We start from the raw sequence: 21,305 nt of genomic DNA on the forward strand, positions 1-21,305 counted from the left end.
GTCGTCTGTAGAAAGCCATACCAGGATTTGGCCCCAGGAAGTTGATGCAGCCCTTTGTGACTTAGTCAACAAACTTTGCAACTCTGCGAAATTCACAGCCTGGTATAATTCAGTTCTTCTTTGTGTCATCCTCATAGAAATAGAGGTGTCACCCTTCCTGGCACTCAGCTACCGTTCCTGCATCATGCTCCCACTAGAAGGGAGGATGGAGACAGACATGTTCTGGGTCTGCCAGCCAGCTCCAGGGCTTTTCTTTAAGTTAATCAAGTCTGAGGATGGAGTGAGGCTCTGCTCTTGTGAGCCGCCTGGGTTACTTGTGAACAGTGATGGTGGGCATTTGATAAATGTGTGTTGAATTAGTGATTGAGAGGACTGGGAAGATGGCTAGACACCAGAAGGTCATCTATAGCACTGTCGCATGTGCAGGAGCCTCTCTGAGTTTCACAGAAATCTTCCTCTGTGTGTGCACACACATGTGTGTGTGTGCGCATGCGAGCAAGGAGAGAGGGGGAAGCAACTGGCAATATGAAGACAGGCAGATGGATAGATGGGTGGAAATGAATGTGGGTGTGTGTGTCAAGGATTCTTTACTCATCAACTTATAGCTAATTAACTTGCTAAAGCCTGTTTTAGATAGCAGGATTCTTCTCGAAGATGCTCCTTTGATTGGGGATCAGGCTATTTCTCATTTTTCTTTGAGTAGCCCCCCGGAGGACACAGTCCACTACAGTACTGCCCACCACTTTATGCCCACTTCTCAGCTGCCCTAAGGACGGGCACTGATGTCCAGGTTTCTTTTGAAAAGCGACACAAGATGAAGCTCCTAAGCCCTCCCTGTCAGCAGTCCTGTGTCCTCCCTGTCAGTGGTCCTGTGCCACCCCAGGGTGCAGGAGACCCGAGTCCCAGAGCGTTTCTCACTTGCATTCACATTTGCATTCATGGACCCTCTGCCTTTCCCAGATCTCAGCCTGATCAAAGCCTCCAACATGGAAACTTGTAAAGTGATTGCCTTGGGGGAGCAAACTGTGCTCAGCGCCTGGAGGATGTGGTGGGGACAATCTGGAGCGAGGCTTTCATGAGGCCAAAGCTAATGTCTAAAAAATCCCAAGATTAGCAAGGACCAGGGGAAGGATGGAGGAAGAGACACCAAGGGGTTGCAGAGAAGCAGCTGGCACAAACCAAAAGGTCTTGGAGAGCTAAGGGGACTGTGCTGTTGACTGGGCCTCCACAGGGGTCCATGCTCCCAACAGACTCAGCAAAGGATGGCCACAGACATCTGGTCATTACTGTCCTCCCCTTGGCTGCCGAGATGCTCGTCGTCATTACTATGCAGTCAGCTTGTCACCTTTGTCCCCAGGAACATTACCCTGCTGCCTGGTTGTCACTGTCCTTATTGTTGTAGCTCAGTCAGTCATCATTGTAGAGTGCCATTGCTCTTCCTGAACTTATGATTTACACGCCTCCTTCTTTCTTCCTGCTCAGTGGAAACACACCCATCGCCGTATGGGGGACCCACCTGGACCTCATACAGAACCCCCAGATCCGTGCCAAGCATGGAGGGAAGGAGCACATCAATGTGAGTGCAGGGCTGATGGGGTTCATGGAGGTTACCCACACGAACGTGTGGGTCTTCCCAAGTACTGAGGCGACTCCCTGCCCATACACTGATAACCCACAGCCTGTGACACCCTTGAATACTCGGATAGTGGGATGGGGGAGAAGATGTAAGGGCATTTTTACTTCTTGGGGTACAGGCATGGAGGAGCAATTACTTTTGGGGTTCCCAGGGTTTTATACCTTTACTCTTTCATTCTTCCAACACTAGCCATTGCCACACCCACTACAGGCAAAACCGGAGCTGGGTGCAAGCTATAGCGCCTATTCCTTGAGGGCCCAATTGTGTGGTCCTGACTCATCTCTAATCCTCTTGTCAACCCCATGCTATCCGATGACATCCAGGGAGGCCTGGTACATGTAATGGGGCTGTGGGTATGTGGAGATATTGCATAGGCTCCGCCCTGTGGCTCCTCCCACAGATCTGTGAGGTTCTGAACGCTACTGAGATGACCTGCCAGGCACCCGCCCTCGCTTTGGGTCCTGACCACCAGTCAGACCTGACCGAGAGGCCCGAGGAGTTTGGCTTCATCCTGGACAACGTCCAGTCTCTGCTCATCCTCAACAAGACCAACTTCACCTACTATCCCAACCCAGTGTTTGAGGCCTTTGGTCCCTCAGGAATCCTGGAGCTCAAGCCTGGCACGCCCATCATCCTAAAGGTGGAGTGAGGGTGGTAGGAGGTGGGGGTGGGGAAAGGAGGGGCTGCTGCATGGAAGGGGATGTTCAAGTCGCAGACTCCAGTCACGTTTTTCAACCGGCATCTCTTGCAGAGGTTGCAGTATAGCCCAGAGTGTGATAAATGTTCTCTCTGAGTTTGTACTGGGAAGAAAACTCTCTTTATGGGCCGGTTCTATCCAGGGAAGGCAGATGCACCTTGGCTATTTGACTCTCAAGCTTTTATTGTCCTGAAAGTCCAAGTACTGGTAGGTCAGGCTCACTGCTTCCTCCGAGGCAGCCTTGTGCGAACCACAGCATAGGGCCTCCTTTGGAACATGGGTCACAAGTTAATTAAAGTTCATGACAACTTGAATCAATCGGTAGTGACTGACTCCAACTCTGCATTGAGAAGGATTCTGAGGCTGCATTTGGGATAAGCTGAAAGGAATACTTTGATAACTGATTACCCACTGGGAGGAAGAGGCAATGGTAGTAGTCGTGCCACGAATATTTTTTGCACTTATTACCAAAGGTGGCTTCTTCACCAGCTCACCAGCAGGATAGGACCTCCAGGTGGGAGGACGTGAGAGCCAGCTGGTAGCTGTGGTCCTCACTCTGGGATGGGAACTGGGGCTTTCCCATCTGTACAGGGCAAGAACCTGATCCCGCCTGTGGCTGGGGGCAATGTGAAGCTGAACTACACTGTGCTGGTTGGGGAGAAGCCGTGCACCGTGACCGTATCAGATGTCCAGCTGCTCTGCGAGTCCCCCAACCTCATCGGCAGGCACAAAGTGATGGTGAGACTGGGAGAACCCCATCCCGGATGGAGTGGGCACTAGGGATGTGGGTGTGAGCGGCCCAGCTCTGTCTCAGGCCACCAGGGATTTCCAAGAGGGGATTCTGGCCCACAAATAACTTTTCCTCTAGCTACCACCCACCCCAAGTTCTTTCTTCATGTCCCCTTTTGAGCTTCTCTCTTCTGTATTGTCATTCTTTCCATGCTGGCTGGTGCAACAATAAGGAAAATGCAAAACAGCATTAAATAGTTGCTAAATCATCTGCAACAAACAAGAAAGTCTTCAAGGAGAAGGCCGTTGCTGGCCCACGGAAGTCTGTAATATCTTAATATCATGTTCTGTGCTTCCATTGTGCACCCTTAGAATGGGCATAAATCTTAGGGGATCTAGTCATTGGTGGCAGACTGTGTTTAGGTCCCAGTTGTGTGCTGTTTTCTTATGAAGATGACAAAACTCGCTCCTGAATAAGAGGAGGTGAGGTGTTTCCAGTTGGTGGTGAGCTCTGTTAAGCTGCATCTGTCCCTGCTCCCAGCCCCCCATGCCCTCTTGTCTATTTTGACACCAGTGATTGGTCTCCTTTCCCTCATCCTGCCCTGGTCGCCAGTTCCTGGGTGACTTGGGACTGTTGCCAAAGCTGCTGTGTCCCCACACCCAGCTCCCTCTTGCCCGGTGTGCCCCCAGGCCCGTGTCGGTGGCATGGAGTACTCCCCGGGGATGGTGTACATCGCCCCGGACAGCCCGCTCAGCCTGCCCGCCATCGTCAGCATCGCGGTGGCTGGTGGCCTCCTCATCATCTTCATCGTGGCCGTGCTCATCGCCTATAAACGCAAGTCCCGCGAAAGTGACCTCACACTGAAGCGGCTGCAGATGCAGATGGACAACCTGGAGTCCCGTGTGGCCCTGGAGTGCAAGGAAGGTACTGAGTGGCCCCGTGCTGGAGGCCGTGTGTGTGTGTGTGTGTGTGTGCACATCTGTGTATGTGTATGTATATGTTTCATATACAAATAAGCAGGCTGGGCAGCAGTGGGCAGTGCTAGAGGCTAGCGGTGTGTGTGTCTGTGTGAATGTGTGTGTGCATGTGTCTGTGTGTGCACCTCTGTGTGTGTATGTATGTTTCATATACGAGCGAGCAGACTGGGCTGCAGTGAGCAGTGCTAGAGGCCGTGTATGTGTCTGTGTGCATGTGTGTGTGTGCACATCTGTGTATGTGTGTGGATATGTTTCATATACAAGCAAGCAGGCCAGGCAGCAGTGGGCAGTGCTGGAGGCTGTGTGTGTGTGTGTGTGTGTGTGTGCATGTGTGTATGTATATGTATGTGTTTCATTTACAAGCTAGCAGGCCAGGCAGCTGTGAGCAGTGCTGGAGGCTGTGTGTGTGTGTGTGTGTGTGTGTGTGTATGTGTGTGTATACATGTGTTTCATTTACAAGCAAGCAGGCCAGGCAGCTGTGGGCAATGCTGGAGGCTGTGCATGCTACCTGCAAAGCCTCTCACTCTATAGTTCCTATACCTGCGTCCCAGACCACACCCATACCCAAGCAGGCCCTATCCTGGCAACACCAGAGAAGCCAAGGTCTCCTTGCCCTCTCCTTGAAGGTGTCAGATTGGGATCATTCTCCACCTCACTAGAGCAGCCTCCAGACCTGGAATCCTGGCTGAGTGGGTTTTGCACTCTACTCAAGGGGAGATCTGGGGGTGTCTTAACATGACGCATTTCAGCAATCTTCAGCTTTCTTCCTCTAGCAGGAAGGTAAGGCTGTAGGGCTGATCTGTGATTTAGAAGGAAGGGTGCTTCACAGCTTGTATTAAAAAAATTACAAACACCACCATAAAGTGAAATCAGCTGCACTAAATCCAAGAAGGAAATTTAGGAGTCAGACTCTTGTAACCCCCAGGATATCATTTTGTGACTCATCCTGGGAGGATCTGAGCTGGTTCTTTGCTGTAGATTTATAAATGGAGTAAATCCGGCCCCGTACCTGGGGCTCTCACTCCACACCGATTCCCACCAGGGCAGCCACAGCTCTTTTTGATGGGGAAGTGGATCCATTCCATCCCCTCTCTACATCCTTCAGCTGTCAACACAGCATCCGTCTTGTGGGACCGTTAATTACTGCCTTTTATTATATTTACGCTGCTTAATTTTTTTCTCCGCAATGTACTCTTTCCTCTAATTAGGTGTAGTGATTAGAATCTCTTTTATGTGTGGCAGGCACGCTGCTTTGAATGTTGGAGGCGCTTGGTGACTTAAAGGAAAGCTGCAGACTGATAAAAAGCCAACCCTCCCTTCTCCCTGTGGGCTGAGCACCCCAACTGGGAGGGGGCAGCCGAGGGGAGCTCCCGCCCAGGATTGTCAGCTGAGGCCCCAGGAGGAAACCTTGGCTTCAGACTTTAGGGGCGAGCTATGCTGTGCACGTAGGAAGAGGGGGCCTTACAGCAAAGGACTTGTCAGACTAGCCACGGAAACACTTTGCAGGGTGGCCAGAGCCGGCTGCAGAACGGTTACAGGGCTGCACTGGTCCAAGCCAAGGGGTCTCCTTGAAGACTTCACAGCCAGCCAGGACGTCCTCTATACAAACTCAGAAGACACCCAGCTGGGCCCTTCATGGGCCTGAGCTTCTGATATATAAACATACCCATGTATTTGCAAACACTCCTACACATGCCCACACACACTGACATACACTTATGGACTAACACATACACTCACATGCCCACATGCACGCACACTCACATACACTCACTTGTGCACTCACATACATGCCCACACATACTGACATGCTCACACACTCATGCTTTCACATACATACACTCACTGACATATACTCCTGTGCTCACACGCTCATGTACTCACATTCATACACACACACTGACATATACTCACGCACGCTTGCACACTCACACACACATTCATGCACTCAACTCACATGCATGCACACACTGACATGCCCACATACTCATGCACTCACATTCACAAGTGCTTGCGCACATAGACTCATGCACTCACACATGCATACACACATACACTCACACTCATGCACTCACATGCATACTTGCATACACACCAACACACACATATGCACTCACACTGACATGCATGCACACTCATGCAGTCACACACACATACACACTGAGACACACACGCAGGTACTCACATTCACACACATACACACTCATGGACATACATTCATTCACACCCATGCACTCACCTTCACACATGCGTACACACTCACTGACATTCACACTCACACATGCCTACACACTCACTGACATATACACCCTCATGCACTCATGCTCGCACACTGTCACACTCACACACTCACACTCCCTGACATACACACTCAGATAAGTGCCCACATACCCACACCTATGCTCATGCACATGTTCCCATGCTATCCTATAAGCATACACACCCATGTTCCTCACTCAGGACATACATGAGTGTTCCCCAGGGGTTTTGGTGACAGCACATGCCAAAAACACATGCACACACATTGGTGCAGGCTCCACTTGGATACATTTGGGTTCTCTACTGTCGAAGTCAGGCTACATATTAGGAACCCCTGTGTCTGTGTGGCCAGTGCAGAGGTGCAGGGGTGCAGGGAAAGAGGAGCAGCAGGAGAGGTTGCAGAGGCCTCTCCAGGTGGCATCCTCTTGGCTCTCTCAAACAAGCAGTCTTGGTATTCTCCTGGCACAGAAAGCCAAAATTTGAGGGCCTGAAGTCTGCTCTGCAGTGTGGAGCTCTACCCAACTCATGGGCAAGGGCGAGACTGGGGTCCCTGTAGACAGTTCCTAGAGTGGCTGTGTTGTGTTTCTGTAATTATCACGGCTCACTGAGCGCTTGGCTTGCTTTTTGAGGCTCTAGAGCCACATTGGGCTTGTTCATCCCTTCTGAGTTCACAAAATATTTTCTCCCTATTTTTGAGATTACGTAAATAGAAAGGAATATTTTTTAGTAGTCAATGCCCACTGGCTGTTCTTTGCCAGCATGTGTTAATCTGTCCTGGTTGTCCATGTGCATGCATGCACACATATGTGTGTGTGCACACACCAAAGAGAAAGCCAGAGCAGGGAAGGGCTGGGTGCCTCACCCCTGAGTACCCCTGTGGCAGAGGGTGGCCCTGGGGGAGGATGTTCTCAGAACGAAGTATGGTGACAGCTTTGGCGCTATGTAACAGCCTCAGGCTGTACTGCATGCTCACTTTCCTGGGGGGTCTTGCCACTGTGTTCATCTGGAGACCTAAGCTGCCACCACACACAGCAGTGCCCATATGCAGGTCATAATTCACCATCAAGTAGCATCACCTTGAGGAAGGAAGGGCAGAGAAATACCTTGCCTATTTATACAGAAGGACTATTTGAGTGTGGCTGAGCCTCCATCTCTGCCCCATTTGGAGGTTTGATGGCTCTCATGAGCTGCATGGTCCAGACTTGTGTCTTTAAACTTGTTTTCCTTTATCAGAAGTTGTTCTTGTCATCTTATAAGGAAATCTATTATAAAACACAGCATCAGGAATGGACAGTTACTCATGGTACCTCTCCCTTCTCTTACTCATCCCTCTACATCCCCCTCCCCAGCATATTTTGCAAACCAAAGCCCTTCATCTTCAGATGGGGAGTCTCTCCTGGCCCAGCAGTAGCACAGATCTGTGGACAGCCTCACCCACCATCCCCCATCACTCATGCTTTGGAAAGGTTTTAGCCCCAATGCAATCTTTCTCCCATGCTAATGCAGTTCATCCCAATCCCAGCTAAGTAAACAGCATCTCCAGTTATTCCTGCCCATCGTGGTCCATTGCTCATGTCTCCTAGGGGCTTGGGTAAGGGTTCTGAGCATTCTGAGATGGAGGTGACTCCTGGGGCCTCCCTATCCAGCCATCTCACAGGCTTCTCTTCGTGCCAGCCTTTGCCGAGCTCCAGACGGACATCCATGAGCTGACCAGTGACCTGGATGGAGCCGGGATTCCCTTCCTGGACTACAGAACCTATACCATGCGGGTGCTGTTCCCAGGAATTGAAGACCACCCTGTCCTCCGGGACCTCGAGGTGAGAAGCAGTGCTCCATCCTGGTGTTAGAGCAGGGGAGTGTGTTGGTGATCTTCAAGTCCAGCCCCTCTTTCAGAGGTGAGAAAGCTAAGGCCAGGGAGAGGACACAACTTGCTCAAGGTCCCCCAGCTTGTCAGCATCAGCCCATCCCTCTGGAAGAGGTGGGGCCAAGCCAGGGAACCTTGGAACAGAGATGTGAGTAGGGCTTCGGATCTTAGAGGGTCATGGAGCCCTTTCAGAATTGAATGGAAGTAGTTGATGTCCCTCTCCCCAGAAAAAACTACATATGCACAGAAACAAGAAACATGGCAAGTACATTGGGGAACCTCAGGGACCTTTGGTTAAGGGTCCATGAAGTAGGGGATTTGACTCACATACTTGGTACTCAATATATAAGGGATTTACCACTTAGTGCTTAATTGGAAAAGGTAAACGATGTGTTGGGAAGCGGGGTGGAAATGTGAATGAGAAATCATAACCCTCTCTTCTACCAGCAGGGACCTCATCTTTTGAACACTTTATCCTGCTTACTGTCTAGCATGGTATCTGGCTTATGTGTCTATTCATATTATACTTTGTTCTGAAAGGGCTTTGGAATGGCTTACAGAGAGAAATACCAGAGAAAAGTGAAAAATATAAATGAGAAAAGACCAGGACAGAATAATAATCCTAAGGAGTAATCACTATGAATTGACTGTTACTAACATCTTAGCCCAGTTTAAGCACTTTGCATGCATTCATTCATTTCACCTCCCAAGAAGCCTCTGCAGTAAGTAAGGCCATTATACAGGTGACAAAACTAAGGGGCCAGAGTTCAGTGGTTGCCTGGGACCACAGAGCTGGTGGGGGCCGAAGGGAGATTTGAGCTCAGGCATTTAGATGTCAGTGTCTTCCCTCCCAACAACAGGCCTCTGTGCCGGACTTCTGGGGAGCTATGTCAGTGACCTGCCTTACAGCTGTGGATGGATCAAAAATCTACAGCCAAAGCAACAATGCAAACTAAGATTAATTCCAAGGTTTACATTGTCCATAAAATAAAAACAGACCCATCACTCAGGAGCTGTGTGGGTTTGCAGGTACCGACACCCGAGGGAATGTCTAAGTGGGCTCTCCAAGGGAATGTAGTAGGCTGTGTACCTCTGCAGCAAATGTGAGAAGTCCAGAGGGGCATTTGTGGCACACACATTTCTCCATACTTGCTTGTTGCATGAAGCATGCGCTTGTGTGTGTTTCTATATTGAGGGCATGGGCTTTTCTTTCTGGAGGAGGCTCCCTTTGGCTCCTCAACTGATAGACACCAAGAGACACTTTCAGAAGTTGGAGGTGACGGTCTCTATGTCCTCACTGTCAAGGTACCTTTTCTCTCTGTCTATAGGTATGTATGTGTACATGCATGTATACATGTATCCCGTGCATAAATAAAAACATAACGTGTATCCTGATACTTTTATCCATCCATTTCCTTCGTCTTGCTCCTGGTCTTTGCTCCTCCCCCAGTCCCACTCATTTTTCCCTTCCTTTTATTTTTCTCCAGCCTCACCTTTGTTTGCTTCAAATTACCAGGATTCTCTTAGGGCCCTGGAGAGTATGCAAATTCCTGTTTAAAGTGAGACATGAGAGGGACAAGAAGATAAGACCATTGTGTGCACACGTGTATGTGTGATTGGATGTGTAGACTGTGCATGTACCTTATTTATCTTTGTAGTTCTAAATTCCAGCAGAGTGGAGTGCCTGGCACATAGTGGGCATGTGGGAAGTGGTAAATGATTGAATAAATGAGTATCTGTGTGTTTGGCTGAGTTAAGGTGGAAATGGGGTTGTAGGAAGGGAAATTATGTCTGAACATTCCCATACTACTCTGTGGATGGGATGGAATAATCTAAATAAGAATGCAGCGAGGACGAGTATATAAAGTTATTCTCCTTTCTTCGTGAGTTCAGAATTCCAAATCTAAGTAGGTTTCCTTTAAAGATGTAACTTTTAAGTTGGATTTTCCGAGAACTTTTACTGACCTGCATTAGCCTGGAGCTATGTGAGATCCAGCCTTCTATGTGAAATTGAGGGACTGTGTGTGGATCACTGTTTTCTTATTTGTTTTTTTTTCCAACCCCTTCTTGCCCCTGAAGTAGTATCTCCCCCTTGGTGTTCTGAGTATGGAAACAAGTCATTGATTAATCCAAACCAGTATTTCCCAACCCTTTCAGCCACTGGGGTTCCTGCTCACCTCTGGAAGTGTGAAGAAGGAGGTGTCCTCTTGCTTCAGGCTGTCCTGGAGGGGAGGTCACCCGGCCCCCTCACGTAGGGCTCTCTGGGTTAAATCCAGGCCTTCAAGAAAGGTGCTTCTCAGGCACTAGTCATGTAGCAACCCTTTAAAATACAGAGCAATCTTCCACTCCACTCAACCTATCATTGGCTCCTAAACTCTAACCTATTGGGTTACAATTAAAATTTACTATCCAGTTTTATACTCACAGACTTCAACTAAATTAGAGAACCATCTGGTGAATAAAGAAAGTCTTGTTTCAGAGTAGCATTTGCTTGGGCTGGGGAGGGTGGCAGGCAACAGTGAGGAACTGTTTTGGATACTCCTTACAAAGACACTTCACTTCCATCTCCTTCCTTCATAAAGTGGGGAGAAAATTCCTACCTCCCACACCCCAAAACACTGTCCTGATGCACTAGATGTCTGGGAAACTCTTGGAGGAAAGGGATCCCTGGAAGGCAGTCCAGGGAGTCTGAAAGGCAGGTAATAAAACTGTCCCCGTTTAAGTGTGCATGGAGCATGCCAAGCACTTTACATACATTATCTTATTTAATGTTCATAAAACATTATGACATAGACACTCATATTCTCATTTTACAGGAGAGGCAATAGAGCCCAGAGGTGATGGAGTTTTCCTCCACCTACGAGTCACTGTGGTCTCTCTGCTTCTAAAACCCGTGCTGCTGAATAGGATGCTATTTCGCTGTAGGTGGCTTTGCTAAAATCTTCCTTCCCAGGAACCCAGACCTCTTCCCAGGAGGCATGTGCATTTTGCACACAGAGAAAGGGCAGCCTCGCAAGAAGCCCAGAGTGTATCCTCACACCAAGTGTGCTATCTGGCCAACCCGTGTCCTCTTCCACCTCTCTAAATGCCATAATGCTAAACCTTCTGGTGACTGCCCTCCCTTAGCCAGCCAGTCTGAGCTGGTGGGAGGCCCTGCACGGGAAGGCTTTAGAGAGACGTCCGAGTTGGCTTTCAGACAGCTCTCAAGCCCAGGGGTAGGGCTAGACATGGTGAAAGATGGGGAGGACAAACGGGCACTTGGGAGCCAAACAAGTTTGGGTTTCGTAATCCAACTCTGCCTGCCATGAGATAGGCTGCCTTGGAATAGCTGCAATAGCTTCTCTGAGAGATTGTTCGCTCAATTTTGCAAGATCATTAGAAAAATTCATTGAAACAATGTGTGTAATGTGCCAGGCACTGTGCATTGCACATGGTGGGTGCTCAAGAAATGACATTATCTACTATTATTAGAACAAGTCGTAGAACTGCTCTTCTGAATAATTTGAAGGACAGCGGCATGTATGTGACGGGGATGGTCACAGAGTTGGAAGACAGATAAATGGGGCAATGGAGGCTTGGGCTGATGGCAAGGTAAGGCTGTGCTTCCCTCATCAGCCCCCAGTGGAGGGGAGAACTGGGGGAGGCGGGCATGAAGAAAGCAGAGGCTAGTCCCACCTCCGGAGGTGAGGGGTTCGCCAGCAGGGGCTGTGGCCTGCTGTAGCCTGCTTGTCTCTGGCTGTTCCCATCTGTCTCCTGAGAATTGGCCCTCCAACAACCAGCACCACAGTGAGAGAAATGAAAATGGACCTGATTTGGAAACACACACGTTTCCTATAGCTTCCAGATCCATAGGAGCTACTGATACCCGGCAAGTTGGAGGTTTCAATGAGAGCCCTTCTGTGCAGGGTGCAGGGCTGGCTCACAGAGTTCCCACTGTGGAAGGGACCTCAGGACTCGCTGGGGCTGGCCTCCTGGTTGAAATTCTCAGGACAGGGCCTGGGTCTGACTGAACCTGGCCTCCTGCCAGTGCCTTGCCCTGAGCCTGGAACACAGGGAATTGGTAATGAGGATCATGAATGTTCTGCCACCCTGTGACTTTGGTTAAACAAGGCTTTCTCTGGCCATCTCCATTTTTCCCAGTTTAAAACCTCAAGAGTAGAGCAGGAGAATGTACCTGCTCTTTAGGAGCTGGGCTGTGCATCAGCTTTTCATACACTCTCTCCTTTCAATTCACATCATGGTCCCTGGAGATGGCGGAACGAGGGGCCAAGTGCCTGGATTCATGACCTCCCTCCACCCTTCTCTGTCTTGGGGCTTTGTGAAGCTCCTTAGCCTCACAGGGTCCCTCATAGGGATTATAACAAACCTACCTTTTTGGTGCTGTGTGCATTAAGTGGGTCAGTATTTCTAAAGTACATAGAATAGTAGTGTGGAGTTAGATCTATATCAATATTAGCTATCATTATGTTCATTTTGCTGGTGAAGAAACTGAGTCACTAAGGGCCCTAGGAAATGACTGTGACAGAATTAAACCCAAGTGTGATGGACTCTGAAACCAGGCTCGTTACTGCTGTATACATGACACTCTTTCTCAGAGAACTAGAGTATCCAACCCCTCGGGGAGACAGTGAGTATCCACCCACTCGGGGAGACAGTGAGTATCCACCCCCTCAGGGAGACAGAGCCCTCAAGGTGTGGCTCCGAAGGCACCTTCCCACACCATCCCTCCCACTCGCTGCCTCCTCCAGCGCCCCAGTTCAGGAGACACACCCTGCAGTGTTCTCAGAAGCTCCCCCTTGGGGGCAGATCCTATAGCTGACTTTTTAAGTAAGTTTTTTGGTTTAACAGAAGCATGCGTACAAATCATGCACAAATTGTCAGCGTGCAGCTCAATGACTTTTCCCCAAGTGAACATGCCCATCAAGCCAGCACCAAGCAGAACATGGTCAGTCCCCCAGGAGTCCCAGGGTGCCCCCTTTTAGTTACAGCCACCCGCTAGAGCAGCCATTTATCTACAGCCATTGATTAATTTTATCTGCTTTTTAAATCTTTCTTTAAATGGTATTCTATGAAGACTATGCCCTCTTTAGCATCTGGCTTTTTTCATCCAGTACATTTGCAGGACCCATCCTGTTATTGTGTGTGGCCATAGGTCATTCATTCTTGTTGCTGTGTGGTATCCATTAGGTAGAATACACCACAGTTCTTCCACCTGTTCTCTTGTTGCTGGACATCTGAGTGTTTCCAGTTTGGAGCTATTACTGACAGGATTGCAATGCACACCCTTGGACATCTCAGAGGTGGATCTTCTGTACTTACCTGAGTTGTTGACTCATGTTTGCTGAGTGAATGGCACACCCTTGCAGGGATCTCCCAATGAACAGACAATGGAGGCAGGAAAATAAGACCGTCTTCTTCCTCTTCCCCTGGATAGAGCAGGGTCTTAGAAAGAGTCCCTAAGAAAACAGCAAATGCTAGAGTTAGAAAGTTCTTTAGAGATGGTTGGGCTCAATCTTCCCTTTTGATCATGTGGATAAACTTAGGCCCCCAGAAAAGGAAAGAGACTTACCCAGTGTTACCCAGCAAGGTGGTATCAGAATCCACGTGGAACCCAGATGTCCTGACTCTGAGGCCACTGGTGTGTCAACAGCACCCCTAGGGCTGAAGAGGGGTGGGCATTAGGTTAGTCCCAGGCTTAGGGCTGGGGATTCTCAGGGTGTAAACCATGACAGCCCTGGGCACCTGGAATTCCCCACAGGGACTGTGAGGTGCTTTGCCATGGCACAGGGGTCCTCATCAACTCTGCGTCACCATCAGGGAAGAGCTCTGGAGTCTGGCAGAAGTGAGTGCCATCCCAGCCCCGCCATTTACTAACCATGTGATGCTCTCCTCTCTGTGCTTCAATTCATTCCTCTCTAAACTAGAGGCTGCAATCGAGGTTAATCAGATACTTAACTCAGTGCTAAGGGCTTCACAGCATTAGCCAGGTGAACTGTGGCTTAATTGGTGGGTGAGAGGGTCATGGGTATGGGCACAGCCATCCCATGGGGAGGTCACTGAGCTCCCCACCCTGCCAATGGCATCACGACTCCTAGGTCTCTCTGCAGGTCCCGGGCTACCGGCAGGAGCGTGTGGAGAAAGGCCTGAAGCTCTTCGCGCAGCTCATCAACAACAAGGTGTTCCTGCTGTCCTTCATCCGCACGCTCGAGTCCCAGCGTAGCTTCTCCATGCGCGACCGTGGCAATGTGGCCTCGCTCATCATGACCGTGCTGCAGAGCAAGCTGGAGTACGCCACTGATGTGCTGAAGCAGCTGCTGGCCGACCTCATAGACAAGAACCTGGAGAGCAAGAACCACCCCAAGCTGCTGCTCAGGAGGTGAGGGTGCAGTCTGCGGCACCCTGCTCCAGCCCAGTCATGCACCTGGCTCACCGTGCCTTGCAGGGAGACTGGGGTAGAGCTCCTAGGAGAGCAGTCACGTTCCTACGTTCAAGGCACTAACTAGCCCAGAGCCAGGGCTACATTGCAGGCCTCCTGAGAAGAATCTGTCCACTGTCCTCAGGAGTCAAGGGTGCATGGACTTGTTGGCTCACCCTCTTGTTCTCTTGCCCCTATGTCAAATCTACATTTTTGCTTCTCTGCCCTTCTACTTAATCTTGACCCTGTCTACTGCAATCTCCTCTCATGGAATCTTCAGAGGTCACTTAGACCATCCTCTGGCCTTATCTAAGTCCAAAGTTGGATTAGGAGAGAAGACCTGTGGCCTCATGCCATCAGGTGGCAGGGGGCAGCATCGGGAGCATGCTGGAGCTTGTTAGAAAAGCAGAATCACAGACCAGGTACAGTGGCTCATGCCTGTGATCCCAACAATTTGGGAGACCAAGGCAGGAGGATCTCTTGAGGCCAGGAGTTCAAGACCGGCCTGGACAACATAGCAGGCAACATAGACCTCATCTCTACAAAAATAAAAATATAAAAATTAGCCATGCATGGTGGTGCACACCTGTAAATTTCCAGCTATTCTGGAGGCTAGGACAGGAGGATCTTTTAAGCCCTGGAGTTTGAGGCTGCAGTGAGCCATGATCTCACCACTGCACTCCAGCCTGGGCAACAGAGCAAGACCCTGTTTCTAAATAAATAAATAAGTGTAGAATTTCAGGCCCTCCCAGACCCACTGAATCAGAATCTGCATTTTAACGAGGAACCCAGGTTATCCCAATCCATATTAAAGTTTGAGAAGCACTGAAGGAAAGTCCTTTGGTGATGTCTCACTCAGTGCAGCCCAGTGAGTGTTTCCTGGCACCTGCTATAGGCTCTAAATGGGACCAGAGTCCACCACTCAACACCCTGGAGGCCTCAGACTTGATACTGTTGAAACCTTAAAGGTCCTATGTAAAGACATAACCTTATCCTGTGACTTTGGCCTTATAGGAACTAGAGACTGTCTCACTCTATCAGTGCTTCTGTTTGAACTTTCTGTGTACCCTACGACCATTTCTCCTCTAGGCCGTTATTCCAATACCTTTGGCCTTGGCATATCTGAAGTTAGAAAACTCCCACATCATGTCATTTTGTCTAGCCCTCTGCCTAGACCACTCATGTGCTCTCTGCCTGTCCCTCAGACTTCCATCTTTGGTCTCTGGGTCTAAGGCTAGGCTTCAGTGGTTCCCACTTGGTCCAGCAGAGAGATTTGGCTTTCAGAAGTGTTTACTTCAGGCTTTTTCCTGGAGCAGTGGGCATTTGCCTGCACAGCTGCAAAAGTCTGCTGCATATAAGAGCCAGCAGACAGCTTTGGAAACAGCAAGGTAGATCATTTTGATTTTTGTTTTACTTTCACCACGCAGCCACCCACTGGCATAATTCTAGGGTTGCCACTGCCTGCCAGAGCTCCCACCGACAACTTCCCGGCGTGGTCTCGCTCTGCCTCTGTGTCTCCCCACCCTTGTTTTCCATTCCTGTTCTCCTGGATGCTCTTGCTTCCTTCTGCTCTCCTTTCCTTTTCTTCTTCTTGCCCCTGGCTGCCTACCTCCTTTCAATATTCCTCCTTCTTTTCTCTTCCCAGCTTCATTTTGTGCTGGCAGCCTCCCAACTACCTTGGGATTTTAGTTATTAGCATTTTCTGGCAACTGCAACTTTAAACTATCCAGACATACCTGGATGGGCTAGTTTCTCTCTGGAACTGGCCACATACTTAGTGCAAGTTCGAACGTAATTTGTTTTCTCTAAATGGATGCAACCAAGAATGTCCTTGGGCTTACTGCACTGCTTCTGCATCTTCACTTCCAAAGTAAAAGAGTAGATGGGCTTGTGTTGTAGCATGAAAGACACAAGTTAGACTCAAGAATGAACTTTCTGTCATTGCAAATGCAGCTGTAAAAGGGCTCCCAAGGGAAGTTCCAAAGGATGTGGAAGCTTTTGCCATAGGACAGTTTTTCGTTTGTTTGTTTTTGAGACAGAGTCTGACTCTGTCGCCAGGCTGGAGTGCAGTGGCAAGATCTTGGCTCACTGCAACCTCTGCCTCCTGGGTTCAAGCGATTCTCCTGCCTCAGCCTCTCAAGTAGCTGGGGCTACAGGCACGTGCCATCACGTCGGCTAACTTTTGTGTTTTTAGTAGGGACGGGGTTTCACTATGTTGGCCAGGATGGTCTTGATCTCTTGACCTCATGATCTGCCTTGGCCTCCCAAAGTGCTGGGATTACAGGCGTGAGCCACCGCGCCCAACCGCAATAGGACAGTTTTGACACGGCTTGGGATGAGCTGAGTATATGGCTTTATGCTGCTGTGAATGCCAGGAGCCTTTAGCTCAGGCTGTAGGCTCAGTTTGGCCATCTGGCCTTCTGACATGGACCCTTCTCCCGCCACCTTTATTCCTATTCCCTGCCAAATTGGTACCTCCCCAGGAATTTGGGATTCTTTTTTTTTTTTTTTTTTTTTTTTCACCCAAAAGAACACAACTAGCCCATAAAGTTCTCTAAGTTTATACTATTTAATAGGATAGCTTTGAGCCACATGTGACTATTTAAATCTAAATTAGTTAAAAATAAATACAAGTTCAGGGTCAGTTCCTCAGACATGCTGCCACATTTCAAGTGCTCAGTAGCTTCGTGTGGCTGGTGGCTGCCATATTAGATGGCACAGGTAGAGAAAATTTACATCATCACAGAATGTGCAATTGGTCAGCAGTGCTCTAAGGCACTCCAGCCAAAAACCCTCCCACAGCCTGATGCCCAAAATGTCATCTTCCAGCTTTGTAGGAAAAGCTTGTCTTACCATTATGGGGGCATCTAGGAGTCCATGAAAGTCTTATATTCATTAGGATCTCAAGATTTGGCCTAAACGCTAGAAGCAGCAAGATCAATGCACAATTCCTCCCCTGCCCTTCCCAGCCTGCGGGCTCTGACCAGCTGCTTCTTTCTTTGTCTTGTTCCGCTGGTTCCCTCGGTGACTGCTGACAGGACTGAGTCGGTGGCTGAGAAGATGCTGACCAATTGGTTCACTTTCCTCCTCTACAAGTTCCTCAAGGTAGGGTTGGATGTGGACGTATTTCTGGCCCTGCCTCGTTCATTCTCTGCAGCCTGACTGGGGATCACTCCACAACCCCCAGTTCTCCCTTACTGGGCCTGGCTCTTATAACCCCACAAGAAATGGAATCCATCCTTATCATGGACTGTCTAGGAAAACAGAGGCCTGCAGTCCATCATAGCTCCAAAGACACAGTCTTCCTGAAGCTAGTTTCCTCCCTCCTGGCGAGGGACAGATGAGCCCTGAGAGGCCCTGCATGGTCCCTAAAGCTGAATCCCCCTTTGAAGCTAAAAACAATTTGCCCATTATTTCTCTGCTTTTCCTCTTCCCTCTCCCAGCCCCAGACTTACTGAGGCTGATAAGGGCCCCGGGCCGGTGCAGAAGCCGCATGTTGCGGCAGATAAGCCAAGGATGCGCCTGGGAGGTGGAAGAGGCTCAGCTTCCAATTATTAACTTATGTTCTAAGGAGTTCGTGCCACCCAGGACTGACCTCTGCCTTTGGATGGAGCCTCTGAGAGAGCTGGGTTTGGCGGGGAGGAGGAGCTGAGAGGAGGGCAGGAGGGGAGGGGAGGGGAGCGGGGGAGGAAGAAAGAGCCCTGGAGAGGCGGCAGTAGGAAAGGAGAAATGGGCAGAATGGGAAAAGACCCTGTGATGCAAAGAGCCAGGAGGAATGCCACCCTGCAGGATGAGGAGTTGGAGAGAAGGAGATTGAAGAGCTGAGTATAAAAGCAGGTGGGGGCAGGCAGAGGGACTTGGCAGGGGATGGAAGCCGCCCTTTGGAGAAGTAGGAACTCGGGGGTGCACTCCAATGTTCCAGGAGCTGCTCCCAATGAGGTTCTTCTCACCTCCAGGAGTGTGCCGGGGAGCCCCTCTTCTCTCTGTTCTGTGCCATCAAGCAGCAGATGGAGAAGGGCCCCATCGACGCCATCACGGGTGAGGCCCGCTACTCCTTGAGCGAGGACAAGCTCATCCGCCAGCAGATTGACTACAAAACCCTGGTGAGCCCACCCATCTGTTTCCCCTGGGGCTTTGACAGGCGGGCTTCGGTCCTGGGTAGCCCTGCTCAGCAGAGGGGATGGCAGAAAGGCTGAATGGTCACCTCTCCAGGTGTGTCTGCTGTATGGGCCCAGCCAGGTGCTCCCCCTGTGTCTATCACCCCAGACTTTCTCTGTTGTGTTTCACCAGTGCATTTGGATTTGGGGACCAGTAGCTCAGACACATTTGAGTGACACTTCAGCCAATGAACTGGGGGTTTCTAGCTACACCAGTTATAGGGTCATAGCCCTTGACCCAGGTGAACTCCTCTTCTGTCCTCCCAGCTTAGAGTCAATGCTTTACAGAAGAGGTCCGTGCAGGCAGAGAGCGGGGGACAGAGAGGAAAGGAAGCTAGAAAGAGTTCCTCATAGTTCTTAAGCCCACATTGCCTTCTGCTCTAAGTTCAAATACAACTGTGACCCGAGCTGTATAATGCAAAGCCAAGGGGGCGTGGTGGTGCAAGGCGTTTGCCGAAGGAACATAGGGATCCCCTCCGTTAAGGTCAGGCTCCCTCACCTGACAAAAACAGCTACGCTAGGAGGCACCAAGGCTTAGCATTCAAGAGCATGGCCTTTGGGATCAGACAGACCTGTATTTGAGCCCTGACTCTGCCTTCGACCAACAGGGTGAATCGGGATAGGTCCCTAATCTCTCTGAGTTTGGGTGTCTTTATCGGAAAAAATGAGAACACCAACAGAACCGACTAAAGTGGGGATAATCCTAGTTGTTCAGAGTGAAGTTGTGCAGGGGATCCAATGGGACAAGATGAGCAGGTGGTGAAGCCCATGTCATACTCATGCCCTAGTGCTTGGTCACACAGGCCCCGCCTGCCTCTCCCCACTGTGACCGTGCGTCCACTCGCTGCTCACTGTCTTTTCAAACCCAGGGAGCTCACTCTCAGAATTTTTTGGAGATCATTGTGATCTCCAGCCAGCCCTTTCTCTCTGAGAAAGAGAGGATGTGGAAGGAGGGAGTATGAAAAGATAAAAGCTGAGTGTTGGGGGTGATATGCAAGTGGCACCCAAGAATGGAAGGAAAAGAGACAGAAGGGAATGATGAGGACGGGGAACAGACGGAAATTCAAATGCAGAGGGAGCCACAGCAGGCCGGGGCGTGGTAGGACTGGGAGGGAGTGTGATTCCCGGACAACCCCTCCAACTGCTCTGAGTCGAGGGCAAATTCCAGACCCTGTGGCCAGCTGGGGAGACAGTTCCCACCTCTGAACAAAGCCATCCCTGCTGGCTGGGAAGACGGCGACCGTGATCCACCTATCCCACTCTCATTTTCCAAAAGCCCCGGGAATCCCAGTAGACGTCGGAACAGATTTGTGGGGATTGGCTTCCTTATGAAGATTCAAAGGAGCAGCCTGCGAGCGAGGCCCCTGCTTCCTGGCAGTTACCATCTGCTTGGAAGGAGAGAGAGACAGGCTCCGATTAAAATGGAAAAGGGGGGAAAAACCCTTCCAGAAATAGAGACCTGAATGGATTTCTTAATGAGATAGAACTACTGCGTAAATGTCTTCCACCCTGTCTTCCCCGTTCCACTCCCTTTCTTTCCTGTCTCCTCAGCACCTTCCCAATATTGAATCCAACACAATGAGTTGTAATCATGTTCTGTCCCCAGATTGTAGCATCCTTTGTTCCAGAGGCCACAGTAGTGCTAGTGCACTGAGCTGATTTCAGGTGCCACAACTTAAAGAGAACGTGAGGACATTGGAGTGGTTCAGGGACCAGTATCCATTTAGATGGGAACACTTGGGGACAGGAGCAGTGAGGAGAGAGGAAAGAAACTGTGGTTTTTTTGCCTGGAGAAGAAACGGCCACAGGGAGCTTTAATAGCCGCCTTCAGGCCTGGGGAAGGTATTTGCACATGTGCAGGGGAGCAGCCCTTTCAGGGTGTGGGCAGACAGCAAGAAATCGTGCAGGACGGCAGCATACAGGACGTGCAGACTCCGAAGAGCAGACCAAATACAAAGATAGGGAGTTCTGGGATTTGGCGGTGGCTGAAGGAGCCCAGAGTGCTATGGGCCTGCTAAGAGTAGCCTTGTCTTGGGCGGGAGAGATAACCACAGAGAGGCTCTAAGAGGCTTGTGGGGAGAGTGAGTGTACCACTTTGCAGTCAGGTATGCCTCCTAAGTGTTTAGTGATTTATTGGATTGATGCTGGAGCTTGGACTGGTGTGGCCAAGGACCCTGCTAGTGGGAGTGCCCCAGTACCAACATCAGCAATGTCTGGATGCTAGAGTGTAAGATGCCTACCTAGGAGTTCACTAGAACACTAGGTGCCCATGTGGAAGCCTGGAGCCAGGCAATGCTAGATGCCTACCTGGTAGCCTGCAAGAGCACTAATTGCCCGCCCAGGAGCCTGCTGGAGCACTAGATGCCCACCTGGGACCCTGCCAGAGTGCTAGGTGCCTGCCCGGGAGCCTGCTGGAGTTCTAGACATGCACCTGGAAGCCTGCTAGAGCACTAGATGCCCACCGGGGAACCTAGGAGCATTAGCTAGTTGCCTGGGAACCTGGAAAAACGGAGAATCTCAGGCCCCATCCCAGACCTCCTAGATCAGAATTTGTATCTCAACAAAGCCCC

General features: G+C 50.1%; 1 protein-coding gene across 1 annotated transcript in view; it reads left to right on the plus strand.

Moving 5' to 3' along the window:
* The window catches only part of PLXNA4 (plexin A4), a 455,015-nt gene that overhangs the window by 395,390 nt on the left and 38,320 nt on the right, over positions 1-21,305 (plus strand). The window contains exons 17-24 of the mRNA XM_021936279.2: positions 1,483-1,576; positions 2,037-2,276; positions 2,925-3,071; positions 3,753-3,987; positions 7,974-8,116; positions 14,271-14,539; positions 17,617-17,683; positions 18,535-18,681. Coding sequence (XP_021791971.1) covers positions 1,483-1,576; positions 2,037-2,276; positions 2,925-3,071; positions 3,753-3,987; positions 7,974-8,116; positions 14,271-14,539; positions 17,617-17,683; positions 18,535-18,681 — 1,342 coding nt within the window. The remainder of the gene's footprint in view (positions 1-1,482; positions 1,577-2,036; positions 2,277-2,924; positions 3,072-3,752; positions 3,988-7,973; positions 8,117-14,270; positions 14,540-17,616; positions 17,684-18,534; positions 18,682-21,305) is intronic.

The sequence above is a fragment of the Papio anubis genome, chromosome 4 (assembly GCF_008728515.1).
Source record: "Papio anubis isolate 15944 chromosome 4, Panubis1.0, whole genome shotgun sequence".
In the NCBI taxonomy this organism is placed as follows: domain Eukaryota; kingdom Metazoa; phylum Chordata; class Mammalia; order Primates; family Cercopithecidae; genus Papio; species Papio anubis.